Genomic DNA, 19,292 nt, shown 5'->3' on the forward strand with positions numbered 1-19,292 from the left:
GAGAAAAAATAAATTGGAAAGAATATTGGAATTCCTGCCCCATTGCTGCTCTGGTGGAGCTGTGGAACAGCTCATCCCTCTGTGCCCTTCACACTGCTCTGCCACCTCCTTCTTGTCCCCAGTTTGCAACCTCACCCTCTGTAACCTACCAATGCCCAGAGGAGAGGGAAAATGTTTTGAGATTCCTGGGAACTGTGTGGCTTTGAAGCAATTACACTTGGGAAAAGGAGAGAGGAAGGGCTACAAACACCTGGTTTGAAATCACTGTCCTAAAAATCAGCCCCACTCTCCTCTCACAGCCAGCTCATCCCAATGCCCAAAGCAATAAAGAGCTTCAAGATACTTTGGTTCTGATGGCAAGAGATCATCCCAACCGTGGTGCTACAGCTGTTTTCCTAATTAAAAAATAAAAACAACAAAAAACCCAGAAGCCAACTGTGACAGTGTTCACAGGGATTCTTGGATGAGGGAAGAGACGAGGATCTGACTCCATGTTTCAGAAGGCTGATTTATTATTTTATGATATATATTATATTAAAACTATACTAAAAGAATAGAAGAAAGGATTTCATCAGAAGGCTAGCTAAGAATAGAATAGGAAAGAATGATAACAAAGGTTTGTGGCTCAGCTCTCTGAGCCAGCTGACTGTGATTGGCCATTAATTACAAACATCCAACATGGACCAATCAAAGATGCACCTGTTGCATTCCAGAGCAGCAGATAATCAATGTTTGCATTTTGTTCCTGAGGCCTCCCAGCTTTTCAGGAGGAACAATCCTAAGGAAAGGATTTTTCATAAAAGATGTCTGCGACAGCCAACCACAAATGAACCCAGACACAAGAGGCACAAGTCTGTCCCAGCAGATCTCCAGGAGAATCCTCCCCTGACACTGTGCTCCCACCTCCAGGGAGATGCAGGAACAAATCCCCAAATAACTGGGATTTCCAGCTATTATGGACTCCCAGGGTTAACAGTGCTGCTTTTCTACCCTTCAAGGTGGTACAGGCCATTTTTAATCCAGACCCATCCACATGAATCACCCATCAACCCCAAGCAGGTCATTCCAACTCCATTATTGGCACCCCAAGCTCTTCCTTAAGCTTTTCACAATAATAAAGACACAGAAAACCAATTTCTTGTGCTGTTTTTTTTCCCTCTCCTTCCATTTCTAAAACTTTTAGAATCAATACCTTCTCTCAAGGAGAACAGCTGTTAAAATTGAGTGTTGAGCTCACCATCTGTGAGGTGGTTCTCTTGAACAGAGAATTTCTGAGTGTTTGGCTGATGGTTCCTGCCAGTGCTGCTCACATTTGCAAGTGCTTGCATGCAAGACAAAATGAACAAAGCCCAACAGAAAAACCATTCTGTTTTCAATAGAAATTACTGACTATGGTGGTGCAACAAGACTTCAAGGAAATATTCTAAATCTGGAAACCTAAAAATAATCTCTCCGCTCTAAAAAGGCTCCACCATTCAAACCCTTCCGCTTTCACTTCCTGGTGTTCCAAAAAGCAAATCCACATCACATCTCTCAAGACCTCTATTTTCATCTGGATTTTTACCAGCAGTTCATCAGAGCATCACTTAAGTGCACATGAAGTTTTAATGTGAAAGGTGCTGTGTGTGCACTGCAACTGAAGGGTAAGAGCTCTACAACTCCAGTTTTTAAACTTGTACCTCCCAAAAATGAGCACAAATGACAAGCTTCTGTTTCCTAATGAGAATTATTTACAGCTGCATGGGGTCCATGTGGCTTGGGCAGATGTTTGACCGTCATAGACAGGCAGGAATTCGTTTGCTCTTCTAATGCTACAGGAGAACAAAGATGCTCGAGCCAGAGATCCCACACCACTTGGGGAATTTATAGAAGGAATGATGAGTTCAATTGGAAATAGCCCACGGGGGTCAATGCTGGCTGTCCACTGCTCAGTTCTTCCATTTCAGAGGAAATTTCCTGCCCATCACACTCTGCACTACTGCTAGGAGAAAGGAGGACAAAGCAAGTGCTCAGGGTTTCTATGGCAGGAGCCAGAAATGAAAACTCCTCTTTTGCAGACCTGGTTAAGGACACTTATTTTCTACTTGCATAATTTTATTCCCTAATATTGCCCACTTGTAGCTGGCACTGAGAGCAGACAAGTTTCCGGAATCACGTTGTCCTTTCTGAATAAAGAACCAGTAATTAATTTACAGTCCTATTGTGCCTTTCCACCCTCCTCCTATTGTTAATTATCCACTGCCTAATAGCCTCCTACATCCTTTCAAGGAGTAGGTATCAATTTTGCCACTGGCTAAGTGCAAAAAAAAAAAAAAAATTAAGAAATAATCAGCTTTTATGATTCCCATCTAATCCTACACCTTTAGGATTGACCTGTTCTGGCTGAGAAACAGCACCAGGATGTTTGGCCTCCAAGTGATAATTAAAAAGCTCATTACTGAACCCCATTAAAGACCTCCATAAAAGCCTGGAAGTGGCTGAGGGGAGGGAGGGCAGAGCTGGGGAGGACTCAGAGCCCCAACAGCCCCTGGATTTGTGTGGCAATCACAAAACTCCCTGTTTGATTGTGTACACAAGGAATCTGATCCCACCCAAGCATGCAGGGTGGGCTGTGGGATTTGGGGGGTTATTTCAGGTTGTAGTTTTAATGGTTTGGTGTAAATTAGAACTGGGGTCACTCTTGGAGGGCACAAGGTAAAGAGGACTCAGTGAGGCTGAGAAGTGTTCAGGACTCAGCAGCACTAAAACTGAAACACATCTGGGAAATCTCTGCCCTGAAACACTGCCGTCCAGGAGGCTGAAGGTGAGGAGGACAATCCTGCTCCTCCCACATCAGGTCTGTCAGTCTGTCTGTGAACAACCTCTCCAAAATATAGACACAGTGAGGTGAAGTGGAGAGTAACCCTTGGGCTCTTCCTCCAGCCTTGCTCAGCACACGTTGACACTGCTTCTACAAAATGAATTAAAATAAAAAGGAACGAAAAATATATTAAAGCTTCCACTCTTTTTGCCTCCACAGTTCCACTAACAAACACATACATTTGTCTGCATCTGCTGTGGAGCTGAGAGAGGAAATTAGAAGAATATTCTTTTTGGTGTGATTAAGGTACATGGAGTAATATGTATTTAAATGCCTTAAGAATTCTCAAGAACTTCTTTAAATACTTAAATCATTACCTATATTTAACACTGACATAAACCAGGACTGCTTCTCACTAGGACTTAAGTCAGCTATTTCTTATGAATCTGGATTTGGAAGAGTGACTTTGACTTTCAAACGAAGGTGAATCTCCAGAAGAGATTGGTTCAGGCTGTGAAGGGAGCTCTGTTTGTGTTATCAGTTTGAAGTGCTCTTTGCCTGGTTCCTCCTCAGCACCCCAAAGCAATCCACACAGAATTTCCCTCCCCTGCAGCGTGCACACCCCTCAGTGGTGACACCTTTTCCCAGATACTCCTCTGTGCTTCTCCAAGCTCTGTCAGCAGGCAGTGAAATGGTTCTGGTGCCTAAATCCAGCAGTGCCAACTAACTCACAGTTACATTATTTGTGGAAGTGCAGCCCATTTTAGAGCCATGGGATTGGCAATTCAATTGCAGGGCACAGCCACAGCTCTTGGAAGAGCAAGGATCATTTACAGCAGATGAGGAGCACAACCAAAGAAAAGCTCCAACACCCTCCTGCCGTGTCCTGGCTGCTCCTCACTCCTCCGGGGCTGTGCCTCAAGGCTGCTGTCCCCTGGCAGGGGCAGGAGGGGATTTACCAGCAGCTCCTTTCAAAGCCAACAGCAGCAGAAAGAGATAATGACAAAAAATCAAGAGCTGCAACAGCCCAGGCAAGCCAGGCTTATCTCAGCACACTCTGAGCACATAATAAATGACAATGGGTGAGCTGCAATGCTCATCTTCATTGCAGAGTGGAAACTTCCCTCAATTTATGCATCAAAGCAGAAGGGTTATGAGAGGGCCAGCAGCTGAAATGAATTCTTGCTGGATTTCTGATATTTGCTTGAGCACAAAGGGATGGTTTTTACCCAAAACAGAATAATGGTAAGCCATCCTAATTCATGCACATGATGGGTTTGCAGGATCCAGAAAGGAAGGATGTGATGGACTGGGGTTCAAAGTTCATTTTAACGAGAAATACACTCCAATCTTTACCACTTCTAAATTCTGAAACATCAAATTTCCTTTGTATAATAAATAAAAATAACTGAAGAAACTGAAAGCCTGAGGATACCCAGAGAACATTTGCTAACTGTGCTCTTGGAACACTTCCAAACGTGGCTCTTGAGTATGGGATTCATCAGAGAGCACCATACACACAGCGGGGCAAAGAAAACTTGACCAGGAGCAAGAGTCAGTTCCTGCTTATCCTCTACAGACTTGTTGTATGGTAAATGCACATAAATGTACAGCATTTCATGCAGCTCTATTAATTTTAGCTCAAATTTCTATTTTTCTGTACAGATACTGCTTCTTGAATTAAAATTCAGAGGAGGAAATCTTATTCCCCTGGCACAGTTAATTATTATAAATAAATTACAGGGGTATCCCAAGTAATGTGTTTGATTTAATCAACGAAAAGTTAATGAGGCCAAATTGATGCAGAAGTTAGGCAAGACTAAGCTGACAGGGATTTAAAGATCTGTTCAGCTCCTGAGAGTGCAGGATCAATATGGGATTTGAGCAGTGAGGGCATCCATTAGGAGACAAGGGAAAGGCTTCACTTTCTGCTCCTCCCTCCAGAGGAAACAGCTCAGGATGGGGCAGAGCAGGGAGGCACTAAAGGCTGCAGCTCCCACTCTGGGGGTTTTACTAAAGAACTCCCAGCTTACAGCCCTCACTGAGCTTTAATAACCAGCAATCTCCAGCAAAGCCTTTCTTTTACTGCCTTTTGTTCATCTCTGAGAAGGGACAAAATCTACAGCTCCACTTAAAAACCCAGCTACAACAACATCAGCATAATCTGAAATCAATACAATATTTGGCTGCTACAGTCACAAATGCAAATGAAGCTTTAGCCTTGACTCCAAGAATTTATAATGCATTTTGTGGAAACCTGAAATTTTCTTTCTATCTTTGTGTTTTTAGTAACTGTTCTGAGCTTCCCCAGCACACAGTTTGCTCACTTCATCTTCCATTTATTGACAATTGCACTTACTGGAACACTTCCAAAAGCATCATTAAAACAGCTCAGACAAGGAACTAGATACCTGAATCATGGTTAATTCCTAATCCAAGGACCATTCTTGAACTATATGGAGGCATAAAACTACCTAAGATACAGATTAGGAAGGCAAAAAATAAACATGGACTTGAAAGTTATCAGACTATTTTTCACAGATCTTATTTTTGCTGCATATTTTCCTGTTGGATGGAATTGATCTAACCATGACCACCTACATAAAGCAATAGAGCAGGAAGAAAAACTGGGCAAGTTCTGCCTTTTATTTAAATTGTTGGTGTGCAGAGCACTACAGGAAAATTGCTTTAGCTTCAAGTCCTATCTAGAAATGTCTCATACATGAATTCTTTTCAAAGAAACAAATTATGTGCAAGGAAGCAGAGACCTTTTTTCCCACCAGTGCACAGAGGCAGCTCCTCAACAGAAGTGCCTGTCTCCTACTCACGATCCCAGCAGTTTGCACATGGATTTCCAATAGCTGCTGCAGACTATTTTCAATGTTCTGCAGAGAAAATTAATTCTGTTCCTGAAGTCAGGTTTTATTCCTGTCCTCACAGGGCTCTGTGAATTACACTACATCTCCATTACAAATAAATACATAAATAGAATAACTACTTTAAACCCATAAGAGATCTTCAGACCATGCCCTGTCCCCCACTGGAACTCTGCTACAGTGGGGATGGAGTTGGACTTTGAGATCCTTGTGGGTCTCTTCCAACTCAGGATATTCTGTGATCGCAGGGGATTCTGTTGGATTTGCTGTGTCCCAGTTCTGTTTTGCAGGACTGAGACCCCTCAGGCAGCTGCAGGTGGCTGAAGGAAGGGAGAAATGCAGGAGAATTTCTCCTGCTCACAGCACAGATCTGGGGAAAACCCTCCAAGAACATTACAGAGCACACAGAAAGTACAAAACACCCTACATTTCCCCTTTCTTTATACTCCCATTCCAACCCAAGATTCACCCAGCTTTTCCTGTGAATTCTAATAGAAAAGAACAAAAGCAGCCCAAAGAGAATGGCAAAATAATGAAGGAAACTCAAAGTGCTTTATAAATTCCAAAGAGCACTGCAAGCCCTGGGCTCCCTGAATTGAGCTGTGCACACATGTTGCTCATTAAACAGCCTTATCTCACAGATAACCAGAGCAGCCCCTCCAAGAAGTGGGGATAGAAATGAGCTGCACTGAATTAATGTGAAACCACTCACAAAGCTTTGTCCTTCTGAGATTGCAAATTCAACAACCACCAGCCCATCGGGAGCTCTGCGGAGCACAATCAGCACTGGATCCATAAATTACAGCTGTCTGTTCCAGGGAAAATAACTGTGGGCAAAAAGCTTGCATGTGCTGCTTTACCCACCTGAGTGGCATCCAACATTCAGCCAGACTTGATTCTACTTTTCAGTAGAAAAAGCAGGATTGCAGCAATTCAGAAGTCAAACTATTAATAAAATGTATGGCCTGTTGCAAAAACTTCATCTGCTTGCAAACAGACACCTACCTGTGTTTACACAACACCTGCCAAAAAAACAAACATCCTTTTTTCCTCTAATTCACCCATTCACAATGCTCTTGGACTTCCGTGAGGATTGAGTCTAAGGGATTGGTATCAAGGGGGTGTCTCAGGTTTAGCTGGGTGTGAATTTAATTGCCATTTGTCAGAGCTGGGGCAGGTATCTTCTGTTCATTGGGCAGCTTTCTTTATCTCTTCCACAAACCCATCCTCCTTCCAGGAGATATTTTCTGTTAATGGGCCACTGAGTGTCCCTGCAGGGCTGATAAAATTCCATCATCCCATGGGGAGAAGCTCCGCCCAGGGGAGGAGCCAAGCATTCCTACCTGGATCCAATCTGAGGTTTGGGACACCTCAGCAGCCTTTGCCCGCTGCATTCCCAGAGAAAGACCAGGCCCATCTAAACCACCACTGGAATTTCAGAGGAAAACTCCCCCCTTGTGCAGGATCCCTGCTGCAGCAGAGCCACAGCTGGCACTGCAGGAGGGCTGAGCCCCCATGGGATGGGGCTGGGACACCTCCCTGACACACAGGGGGCAGGGCATGCTCTGACTCTGGCAGTGGGTTTGAGTTTTTTTAATGTACTGTTACATTTGAATTTTTAGTTTTCCCAGTAAAGAACTGTTATTCCTGCTCCCATATTTTTACCTGAAAGCCTTTTAATTTCAAAATTACAATAATTCAAAGGGAGGGGTCGACATTTTCCCTTTCAGGGGAGGCTCCTGCTTCCCTTAGCAAACACCTGTCTTTTCAAACCAGGACAGGGGGAAAACAGATTGAGTTCATGCAGGACATTTTTGTACAAAACACTGGTGGTGTTGTGGCTCTGACAGAATCATTTGCAGCACCCAAAGGCAAAGTGATGAAACATCATGAAGGGCCTGAAGATTCTCAGTAAGAAATCCAGAAAAGTAAAAATCCACATAAAGCACAGAATTATGGGCACCTTTTGAACACCATCAAACCACAAACAATTCCCCCCTGCTCCCCAGCACGTGCAGCTTAAACTCCACAGCCAAGACACTGGGACTAAAATAAAGAAATCTGGTTGGCTCTATGTTTCATACAGTTTTGGGGGGAGAAAAAAGGATTTTTTTAACATGACAAATGTATCATCACTGTTAAAGATGTCATAGAAGCAGTTCTGGCAATTTGATGAATGTATCACTGTCCTTTCATTCTGAAATTCAGATTTAATCTTAATTTGAAAGCCGCTGGAAGCTCCACAGCCATCTCAACTACCAGAAGCTGTTTCCATATGTTTTATTTCAGTTAACAGCAATAAAACTAATTTAAACTAACATCAGGAGACTCATCAGGTTCTACTCCACTGGAGAGGGTCAGCCTGACATTTATGTAAAAAAACTATTGGAAGAAAATCTGGGAGGTTTTAAAATTACTAACAAGTGATGATTTTGCACATTTTAAGAACTGGTGATAAAACTGTGGCAGAATCATTACAGAATGATTAAAACCATCCAGAAAAGGCCATTTTTACATATAGACACTGAGTCATTTAGAAGGCACAGCAATACATTCCTACTTGAAAATTAGCTTTACAAGTCCCTCTGTGTTTAATTGTACTTTGCAGGTTCTCGGGGAGGAGGCTGAGTCACACAGTTCAAGCAGATTTTCCCAGAGTAAAACAAAACAAAGAGTTCCTAAAACTTTGCTTCCTGCTGGACTCTCTGTGCTGCTGCCTCCTGCAGCTGGTCAGGGTCTGTTTCACACCAATCCTCCCCCTGCACCAGCACAGAATGAGGCTGATCCTCCACAATTCTCTCCTGCTCTAAAGTAAATTAGAAAATTACTGTTCCACTTCATCTGATGTGCACCTTTACCAGGAATCAGCCTTTCTGTGAGATCCTCAACTCCACACATTTCCTCCATCTATTACAGACTGGGGGAAAAGAAATCACAATTTTCTTTTAGTTCAGCTAAATAACTCAGCTGATGTTTTCCCCATAATTAGTATTTCGCCTGCTCCCTTTTTTTTTTCCTTAATTTTAAATTAGCCTTCAGATTTTTACTCTTCCTGGGCCTATTTCATAGCTCCTCCTAGGACACCACAACTTTCAGGCAACAGCCTTGGCACTCCGAGCTCAGGAGCCATGAAAGCCTCTCCTTTTATGCAGTTTTGTTACATCTTCTTTCACTTTGTACCTTGTTTCTCCTTTAAAAGCACACAGCAAGGAAGGAGCAACTGGAAAGAAACAAAACTCCCAAAGATGATGTTTCTGTGCAGGTTTCAGAGGTTTGCTCATCAGAGCTGCTCCCTGAACCCCTCTGCTCCTCACTCTGCTCAAATCCTCCACTCTGGTGATTTTCAAACACACAAGGAAAAGGAACATCTGCTACTAAAGCTTGAGACAATCCCTGCAAACTTTGACAGGATATCCTGCACAGACATCTCCATTGTGGCTGTCACCTCACACCACTAAATATCAAAATGCCTTGTAAAACAAATTGCATTTTCTCCTGGAAACATGTGAACAAAGACAGCTAATTAAAGCAGCTCCTCACACTGACAGCTCCACATTGTGTGTGTGCACTGCACCTCAGAATGCAAAGTGTTCAAAGCCATCTCCCCAGTTTCACAGATTTAACAAATACCTCAGCCTGCCATTCCCCAAAGGGAAAGCAATGTGAGTTTATTACTGTACAACTGTATTATAAGCAGAAAGAATTTTAAGGGCTTGTACAACAGGATAATTTATGATTTTTTTGTCACAATGAGAAAGCCAAATGAAACAAATAAAGTCAAGGTGATTTTTGGTTGTTTTAATGTATTATTTGGAATCACATTGCTTTGCTGTGTCAGCCTTGTCTGTGCACAGATTCTGTTTTCTGCATTTCACAGCACAATAAAACATCTTGTGGATGCAATTTCCTCGTTACAAGCAGCTATAAAGCCACTGAAAACAAATCCACCAGGGCAATATCCTCTGCAACTGAGCAATAGTGTAAAATTCCAGGGCATCACTTGTATTGGATATTCCATTCCAGCATGACAAACAGCAGCTATTCCAGACCAGTCTCTGGGCCAGGAGCCCGACTGCACTCACCCAGCTGGGAGAGACCAACACCTCTGGCTGCATCTCAGGTTGTTTGGAGTGATCCTTTCATATCTTCAGTGGCTGAGACTCAACCAATCCTAACCAATATTTTCATTTACTGCCCACAAACACAAACCCTTCTGACTTCACTCTGTCTGTGCAGTCAACACTGGGACAGGACATTCCATCCCTGCCTTCCACCTGCTCCTGGCTCCTTACACCCCTTGATTCCATGGAAGCACTTGGCTGGCCAGCATTTGCTGCTATTTTGCTGATGCCTCTGTGAGCAGGAACAAAGATCTCTCCAGAGATTAAGCACTATTCCCCTGACTGATCATTTCATTTGAGATAATTACATTTCATCTTCATTTGCCAGAAAGAAAGGAAAACAGTGGGAAGCAAATTAACCACAACATAAGGATTCTGCCCAAACATCGACAGAGCTTGGGGAGCTTTTGCCCAAGACAAGACCACAGTGACCAGGATGTTGTGCAGGCAGAAACACAAAAGCATAGCCTCAGTGACATTTCACCTCAGAGAAAATGCAGTTTAAGAGGGGGGATTGAGAATTTACACTGATTGCCTGCTACTGCATCAGTCTGGTTAAAATCAGGCTGCCAGAGAAGGCTGGAGCTGTCTTGGAGCAGCTCGAGCTCACACTGGGTAACACAATTAATTCCTGAACAGCCTCAGAGCAAGGTGGGAGCAGCACCCAGGCCCAGCCTGGCTGCCCCAGGGCTCTGTAGGACACAGGGTGCTGGGTCCCTGTAGGATTGATGGGGGTAGGACGGTGGGGATGGATGGAGATGAGAGATCTCTGCAGCCAGGTCAGGAATTTGGGGTTTATTGCAAAGGGCCTGGGTGCAGGGCCCTGCTGGGATTTGGGGTTCATTGCAAAGGGCCTGGGTGCAGGGCCCTGCTGGGAGCTGCAGCCACAGCTCAGAGCAGGCTGAGAGAAGAGAGGGGGAGAGAGGATGAGAGGGTAAGAGAGTAAAAGGATAAAGAGTGAAAGACAAGAGGGCAAAGTTCCCGTTCCAATACAATAAATCTTCTTCTGTGTTGAATATTCTGATTCTCACTAACCAATCCAGTACAATATACAAATCCTATAGCATTTCCATACAGCCTATAAGAAGCACTACATTACCATACTGTGTTACATTTTAAACCCTAAAACTCCTCTTTGGGCCCCTTCTGCCAAGCTGTAGGGTCTGCTCTAACCCTTGGGCCTGTCTGCAAGCACAGGGTGTTGTTTCATCAGAAGGGGATTACCTTCAGCTGGCCACACCATTGTTTTTCAGTTGTTCAGCAACTAAAGTATCTCAAAGCTTGCTTTCACTTCAATCTCACTTATAGTTTCTATATTCTCAAAATCTTTTGCCAGACAATCATATTTACAAGGCTTTCCTGTTTCATTTTCCCCAACAGTTCCCACCAGCACAGCACAGCCAGTTGGGAGGGGCCCCATGGGCACTGCCAGGTCCCAAAGGGGCACAGGCCTGGGCTGACCCTTCCTGCCAGGTGGGAAAGGCTCTGCAAACCCTTCCAGCAGTGCCCTGATGGAACACCCAGGGCAGGACAGAGCCTGGCAGGAGCCAGGGCTGGAGTTTGGGTTTCAGGCAGCACCAAAGCAGAGCTGAAGGCAGAGGCGCTGCCTGAACGCCCCAAACACACTCTGCAAGAGAGGAGCTCCACACACACATCCTTGGAGCAGCCAAATCCCACAGGAGGCTCAGGGCCACACCAGTGTGATCACTGAGGCTGAAACACAACACACTGCTGGAAATCCTCATGCCAGGGGCTTTGCTTCAGTCTGCAGCAGCTGAGCAGCATTGGTCCTTCCACAGCCTACCAGCTCATGGCAGCTCTGCTGGGAGCTAAAACCCCAAGGAGAGAATGCAGTGATGCCCACAGGCATCCCCCTGCAGCCTGGGGATCAGATCCAGCTCAGTGGCTGTGCTCGGGGCAGATTCCACCTCACCCTGCACAGCCTCCAGCCCAGGTCCACACCACACTGATCCTGAACTCTGCTAAAGTCAAAAGCATTTCAAAGGATCTTTAATCCTTTCCTACAGACTTCTTGGGGACAGTCTGCACACCTGTGGGTAAGAACTGGATTTTAATTCTGCAAGGGAAGGTCCTGCCTTGGCTTTGGGGTTTTACAATAAATAAACACAGTGCCTTAAAATGCAATATCCTGACAGTCCCAAAACACACTGCAGGAATGATGGTGAAGCCACAGTCAATATCATGAACCTCATTATCACTGATCAATAGTCACACTGCTGGAGAATCAAGGCTTCTGCTCAATGGCAATGCTCTCATGAATATGGACTACTTTCAGATTCAAGGATGGAGTTTTCACTTCTCCCATTGAGAGCCCTTTTGCAAGCTCTGCACGCTTGGCTCAGCCACGTGTGCAGAGAGGTAGGAACAAAAACCACCCAGAGTGTAAAACACCAAGGAAGCAAGCTGGAAGTAAAATATCTGATAATTACATGAAATTCTGCACATTATCTGATCCTTCCAAGTGCAGAATGAGCATTGCAATAATGAGTCAATGAAGGCTCTCCCTGTCAGGTGGAGGAGACTGCTAAGAAAGCCAGAACCAGCCCATGGATGTCCCCTCAGCACAGATGCTGCCCAAAACACAGCAGCTGGCACACAGCTCCCAGGAACTTGGATTGGGAGCACCAGGAACTAACCATCAATCTTTTGTAATGATCCAAACTAATCCCTCACTCCCAAATCACACTGGAGACAGAGTCACTCAGTAACTTCTCCAAGGGAGAAGAACCTTTACTGAAAACACCAATGGCATGCTAAGCAAAAACAATAAAATGCCCACATTAAAAAAAATCAATTTCTATTTAATACTTTTAAATAAACTACTTTCTTAGAACAAAGACATGAAAATGATGCACACATACCTGAGGCTTCTTGAGCTGTCACCTTCAGACCTGTAAAGTAAAACACAAATACTTAGGACACAGTTATTTCCAGCATTTATCATTCAAAACCTTCTCAAGCATGCTCTCCCCTCTGTACTTCAGTGAGTGTCTCTAGGGCTTATTGTACTTTTTCTGCTAATAAGACATTTAGAAAAAAAAAACAAATCCACTCAGGCTTCGAGGAAATCTATTAGAAGTCAAAACCCAGTTAACAGCTGAAGTCAATAACTGCAATATTCAAACAGGTGACACCCTCTGAATCCTCAATAAAGATCTTCCTCAAACACGCACAGAGATTTATTTTCCATCCTTACAAGCGGGGAGCAACACTCTGACACTATTCTAGAGGCAGATTATTTTGTACATTTTAATTTTTATCTCTTCTTCACACTTCAGCTGAAAAGGTCACAGGCAAATAGTTCTGGAATCCAACACTCAGCTTCATCAGACACTCAGAAAGGGCCAAGGTTGGCAAATAAAGGTAATTTAAAATCATTAAAACCTCACACTTCTGTGAATTTCAGAAATGTGCAAAAAGGAGGGATAAGATGTCTTAAGTTACAGAGGGGCAGGTTAAAGGTGAGATAATTTCATCAATCAAACATGGAACCAAGCCTCTCCTCTTTCCCCAATATTTTTAAGCAAAGAAACTTAATTCAGGATTATTCACACTGAACAGGATTTCTTCTCCAAGGAGGAATGGGAACATAATATTCAAATTTCAGGACCAAACAAAAATCCAGAAGAAAACATAGAACCATTTGCCCAGTTCCTTTCCTCCCTCACTCCCAAAGCTGCCTTCACAAAGACAAGGGGAGAACAGGTAAGAACTAGTTGTGTTTAATAGACACAACAACTTCAAAGCAGTTTTCCCAATGCAGAAGTCCCACGAGGCTGAGCTCAGCCCCGCACTCCCAGGAGAAATGAAGAAATTAATGAATGTTTAGGTGCCACCTCCCCACACTCAGCTCTCAGCAAATTCCATCTGGCAGAGCACACACCTTATTGGGAAAGATGCTCCTGTAATTGCTTGTGCTTTCAAGTTCCCAAATACAGGAGACAGCAATTAATGGCTTCATTCCCTGCCTCTCCTCTGGGCTGGAATAACAAACTCATCCAGCAGGGAGAACGTGTCCCAGTGCTCAGAGCCTGCCCGTGTCACTGAGTGGCACCAGGCGCCCAAATCCCCAAAGTCCTGCAGCCCATTCCTGCTCTCCCTGGAGCCCCAGGATGTTTCCAGTGAGGTGAGGGGAATCTCAAGGTGATCGCCTCCCAGCACAGCCCAGAAAACAGGCAATGGGGTGTAGGGGGACACAAGATAAAATAAAGGTAGTATAAAAAATAACCTTACCACATTAAGGAGTTGCAGCTGAGTCAATTATTAGAGATTGGGAACAGGCCTGATTTTAACAGGTCACACCTGTAGCCAATAAGAGTGTTATAAAAGAGTGGATTGGTAAGAACTGGCGTTAGTTGGCTGCTGTAAGGATGAATTAATGCCTAGAGGAGCTGCCTATGAGAAACATCAAGAAGGTACAAAACTCTAGCAATATTGAACCCTTGCAATGTAATGGCAACAAAGGGGGGCCTACAACCCCCACCACCCCTTCTTTACTTTCATGTTTCCCAGAAAAGCTGGGAAATTTCTCAGCTGCTAAATTTGCATTTTCAAGGGTAAGATTTACTCGGGTAAATTCTGAAGAGTTGTTCAGAGCTGGTCAATTTTGCTCAGGGAATGAGTAATTGATGAGCAGAGCTGAATGAACACAGAGCCGAAAGAAACCACTGCTTGTAGTCTGAGACAAAGCATTCGATTTTCTTTGAGCATTCTTTGAGAGGCAGGACTGGGGATCGATATTTAATGTTTCTGCTCGCACAGGAAGCATGTGCTGGGCTCTGGGTTGGCTTTTTTCCTTTTGACCCACACAAAAGAAATGATACTGGCACAGCTGAGACAAGGAGAAAGGTGAAAAGGCTTCTGGCAGTATCTTGCATTATTTATTTCAAGGTAGACCATAAAGGAAAAAAAAATTTAAAAGCCCACAATATAGAGAATATCTTCTGCGCTGTAGTACTTGGAAGAGCACTGATTCCATTTAGATATCTGAGTTGTATCACTGATGAGATAAATGTCATACAATGGTCTGCAAGATTTCTCCCCTCAGCCTTGGATGGTTTCCAAGATTTCATTTTGAGTAGAACTAAATATTACCATATTACACTCCTATTGAAGTACAAGTTTGCCTTCTTCCTGACCCCAAGAATTTCATTCTCAGTAGGAAATACAGTGAAATACATCCTTTTTGAGATTGTTATAGCCAAGAGAGGCAGAAATTACTTTCCTACCAGTAGTAATTACTGTAATTTCATTGCAGACAGATGCCAGGAGGAACAGGTACCACCATAACAAACCTTGAACCAAAAATAAAATGTAAAGAAAAACAAAAACCCCAGCACCTGAGGTTTACAGAGGGCTGTCAACCCTCTGTAATTGACCATTAAAATCCTGAATGATTTTTGAGTTTAAGTACTGCCATCACCATCTGTCAGTCCATATCCAAAATATGAATATTTCAGAAACCAGCTCCACTCCCACCACCATAAGGATTTCTCTTTGTCACCACTATCCTCCTATAAAAACCCCATGCAGGAGAACAACAAACCAACTATCTTGGCTTCCAGTTGCTGACTTGGTTGGCAATTTTCCAACAAACCATCCATGGTGGGAAGTGTCAGGTCCTAAAAACTGGAAGCCATTTACAGGAATAACACAATTTCAAAGAAAATGCTGGGAAAAGCACAGGATGGAAAAGCCCTTCAGACTGGGAATGTGAGAGGTTCCAGGTTCCTCTTCACTGAGGGGACAGGAGGACCTCAGAACCCCAGCAGCAGCAGAGCTCCTTCAGTGGCCTTTCCTCATCCCAAGGATTTCTGCTCACACCAACAGGAAATGTTAAATTCCCATTATTCCCCCAAGAGCCACGATAAACAAGCTGAAAGCCTTGTGGCATCTGATTTGTTGTTTACACCTAAAGCTGCACTTAGAGGGGAACAGCCCAAGGTAAATCTGCTTCCAAAGGCAGCTCCAGGACCAGCTTTCCTCTTGCTCTCTAATGAGCAAGAGGAAAATGATTACTCTAATGAGAGTAATCATTTTCCACATTAAAGACTGCTCATTAAACCAAGGTGTGTGATATGGACTGAGATACACAACCACCCCTGCAACAACTCCTAGCTGAGCAGATATTTTATCCGGGCAGTGAGTTGTCCTGTAAAAGAATACAGCAAGTATTTTTAACAGTTTTGAGACTCTGTTTGTCTAGGATTTGTGTTTGGGGGTGCACAATGTGGTATAAAACCAGCCAAAAGCAGAAGTGAAACCTTTCTGTAAGAACCCACGAGTGGACAGGGCTTTAAATAGTTGACAGAGCCACCCCTGTGGTAGGAATCCCACTCAGATCTCACCTCCTTGGAGCTGTCACCTCCATCAGAATAAAAAGAACTGGGGAAAAGCCAAGGCTTCTAACAGCATGTCAAACGTGCACTGAATAATCAGACTCCATCTGAAATGCATCTTCTCACAAGCCACAGGAACTGATGCTACTGTGGGAGACTCTTGGAGTACACAGTGACCACGTATTACAGAGCATTCTAATTCCATTTTTCACAAAAGGAAAAGATTGAACTGAACCTTTACACAGCACTACAAGGATCAATGCATTTGATTAAGCCTTGATTTGAGCACAGAACGTGCCTCAAAACCAAAACTGCACCCAGCACAGGTTGTTCTTCTGTAGTGTTTGAAATCTTCCAGCATCTGTAATGCAGAGGAACTGATTACCTTCAAGGGAGAGAGCTCTAGAGAGAATTCATTGATGGCCACAGAAATTTTACTCCTGGTATGAGGAGCAGGGAGCAGTGTGGGGTTCCTGCAGGTGAATGTTCTGAGCAGCATTTCAAACCCAGACAGATGTTGCCAGGAAACCTCCAACCCCATCTAAAGGCTATTAGAGCTTTCCAGGATTGTTATTTGAGCCTGCTGGGTGTGAATGATGCTCTGTGCCCCTGTGGATCCCAGCAGATGTGCAAAGCTCTGCCAAGGAAAGCAGCACTCTCCTCCCAGGAGTCTGGGAAGAGCAGCCTCAGGAACGGAGTCAGGCTGGAATAAAACCTCCCAGCTCAGCCACTGTCCTGCCCTCGCACTGTGGCAGCATTTCTGTGCACAGAGAAAAGCAAGGCACAACTTCCCAAGGACATTTCCTGGGAATTGCAGCGAGGAACCTCAGAGAATGAATAAACAATTCTTATCTCATTTGCTACTCCTGTTGTTCCGAACATGTGGAATGTGCTGGAAGATTATTTACCTGAAGGGATGGCTTGGTTGGATACTGGGGATGGTGTTTTGATTCATTGACCAGTTGGATCCACGCGTGTGTGTGTTGGGACTGTTGGCTGACAGCCACGAATTTTCAGCAGTTAGTTAGAAGTATGATATAGTACAGTATAGTATCTCTCTAATATAGTTGTAATGTAATATAGTATAGTTTTAATAAAGAGCGTGTTCAGCATTCCAAAGCCTTGGAGTCAGATGCCAATCATTCCCAGAGTTGGGTTCACCTGATTTTACAATATTACACCCCTGCTTAAAGGGTCTGGATGAGCAGCAGAGCACTACCAGCAATGTACAAAGTGGGAATTGAGTTGGAAGGGACTTTAAAGCCCATCTCCTGTGGGCAGGGACAGCTCCCAGCAGAGCAGGCTACTCCAGGGTTGTCCCAGCCAGCCCACACCCCACAGACACAGGCAGGGGAGATTCTCTGTAGGAGTATCGGGGATTGGATGGTGGGGATGGATGGAGAGCAGAGATCTCCGCAGCCAGGTCTGGGATTTGGGGTTCATTGCAAAGGGCCTGGGTGCAGGGCCCTGCTGGGATTTGGGGTTCATTGCAGAGGGCCTGGGTACAGGGCCCTGCTGGGATTTGGGGTTCATTGCAGAGGGCCTGGGTGCAGGGCCCTGCATTGGGATTGTGGGTGCAGTTATTGGTCAAAGGGCCTGGGTGCAGGGCCCTGCTGGGATTTGGGGTTCATTGCAAAGGGCCTGGGTGCAGGGCCCTGCTGGGAGCTGCAGCCACAGCTCAGAGCAGGCCCGAGAGAAGAGAGGGGGAGAGAGGGTGAGAGGGTAAGAGAGTAAAAAGGGTAAGAGAGCAAAGTTCCCGTTCCAACACAATAAATCTTCTCCTGTGAAGAACATTCTGAGAACATTCTGATTCTCACTAACCAATCTAGTACAATATACAAGTCCTGCAGCATTTACATACAGCCTATATGAATCATTACATTACCATACTGTGTTACATTTTAAACCTTAAATACTCCTCTTTGGGCCCCTTCTGCCAAGCTGTAGGGTCTGCTCTGACCCTTGGGCCTGTCTGCAAGCAGAGGGTGTTGTTCCATCAAAAGGGGATCACCTTCAGCTGGCCACACCATTGTTTTCCAGTTGTTCAGTAACTAAGGTATCTCAAAGCTTGCTTTCATTAATCTCACTTATAGTTTCTATATTCTCAAAATCTTTTGCCAGACAATCATATTTACAAGGCTTTCCTGTTTCATCTTCCCCAACAATTCTCCTTCCCAAGAACTGCAGTGGCCAGCAAGGCTCTGTGTGTTGGGTGGAGTCAAAAGATTCTACTGGGCTGAAGACTTGAAAGAAGTGATAAAAAACCTAGTAAGAGCTGCCCAGTCAGTAGCATTTAACAAGGTGAGTGTCAGGATGAGAAAAAGGATGAATTTCACCACTAATTAGGTCCCTTCAGCAAGATTCAGTCATTAGGCACAACAGGGTGAACACCTCTTCATCAACACAATTAAACAAACTCACCACAGCCTCCCACAAAATTCCAACTAAGCTATCATGGTACCAACCTCACACTAAGGTCCCAGGTCTTTTGGTAACTTCAAGATACAAAACCCTGTATCTCTGATCTTATTCCATGTTTTTAAACACTGGCTGGATGTCATGATGAATGTATCAAAAGCCTTCTGGTTCATTTGTCTCACTGTTCCACACATTTCAGCTCACTGGGCACCAGTCCACTGCTCCCACCCTCAAAAACCCCATAAATACACTCTGAGAGCAGAGAGCAGTTTAGATGTGATTTCCCACCACCAAGCTGAAAAAGAAGTTTCCATCAAGCCCCAAACAGATTTAAAAGTCACATCACCAGTACATCCAAGCTAAATTTGGGCTGCTGCTTGGCCCATGATCTTGTGGCAGCTCGAGCATGAAAGGACAGCACCTCCCACATGGATGGCATCATGCAGAGAGTTAATGTGAGCTAAACCTGTGAATCACCCACTGCAGAATCCAAGGGCACTTATGTAAGGAGCATTTCCAGGCAACATTTTGAACAAAAGGCAGAGGGGATGTGCCCAGTCCCTGCTGTGTGCTGTGGATAACCACAGGTACTGTTGGAAGGGTTCCCCCAAAACCCAACAATTCCCAGGAGCTCTGCTGGGCTGGGGAGAAGGGTGCTCTGAGCTCTGGGTTACAGCACAACACAAGACTGACTGCTGAAAAAGAACCTATCTGCTAA

At 44.4% G+C, this 19,292-nt stretch overlaps 1 protein-coding gene across 8 annotated transcripts in view; it reads right to left on the minus strand.

Moving 5' to 3' along the window:
* The window catches only part of IQSEC1 (IQ motif and Sec7 domain ArfGEF 1), a 297,702-nt gene that overhangs the window by 227,640 nt on the left and 50,770 nt on the right, over nucleotides 1-19,292 (minus strand). For all 8 annotated transcript variants that reach the window (XM_064723778.1, XM_064723787.1, XM_064723775.1 and 5 more), the window contains exon 2: nucleotides 12,680-12,709. In XM_064723778.1, the coding sequence (XP_064579848.1) occupies nucleotides 12,680-12,709 (30 nt within the window). The remainder of the gene's footprint in view (nucleotides 1-12,679; nucleotides 12,710-19,292) is intronic.

This window comes from Zonotrichia leucophrys, chromosome 12 (genome assembly GCF_028769735.1).
Source record: "Zonotrichia leucophrys gambelii isolate GWCS_2022_RI chromosome 12, RI_Zleu_2.0, whole genome shotgun sequence".
Lineage (NCBI taxonomy): Eukaryota > Metazoa > Chordata > Aves > Passeriformes > Passerellidae > Zonotrichia > Zonotrichia leucophrys.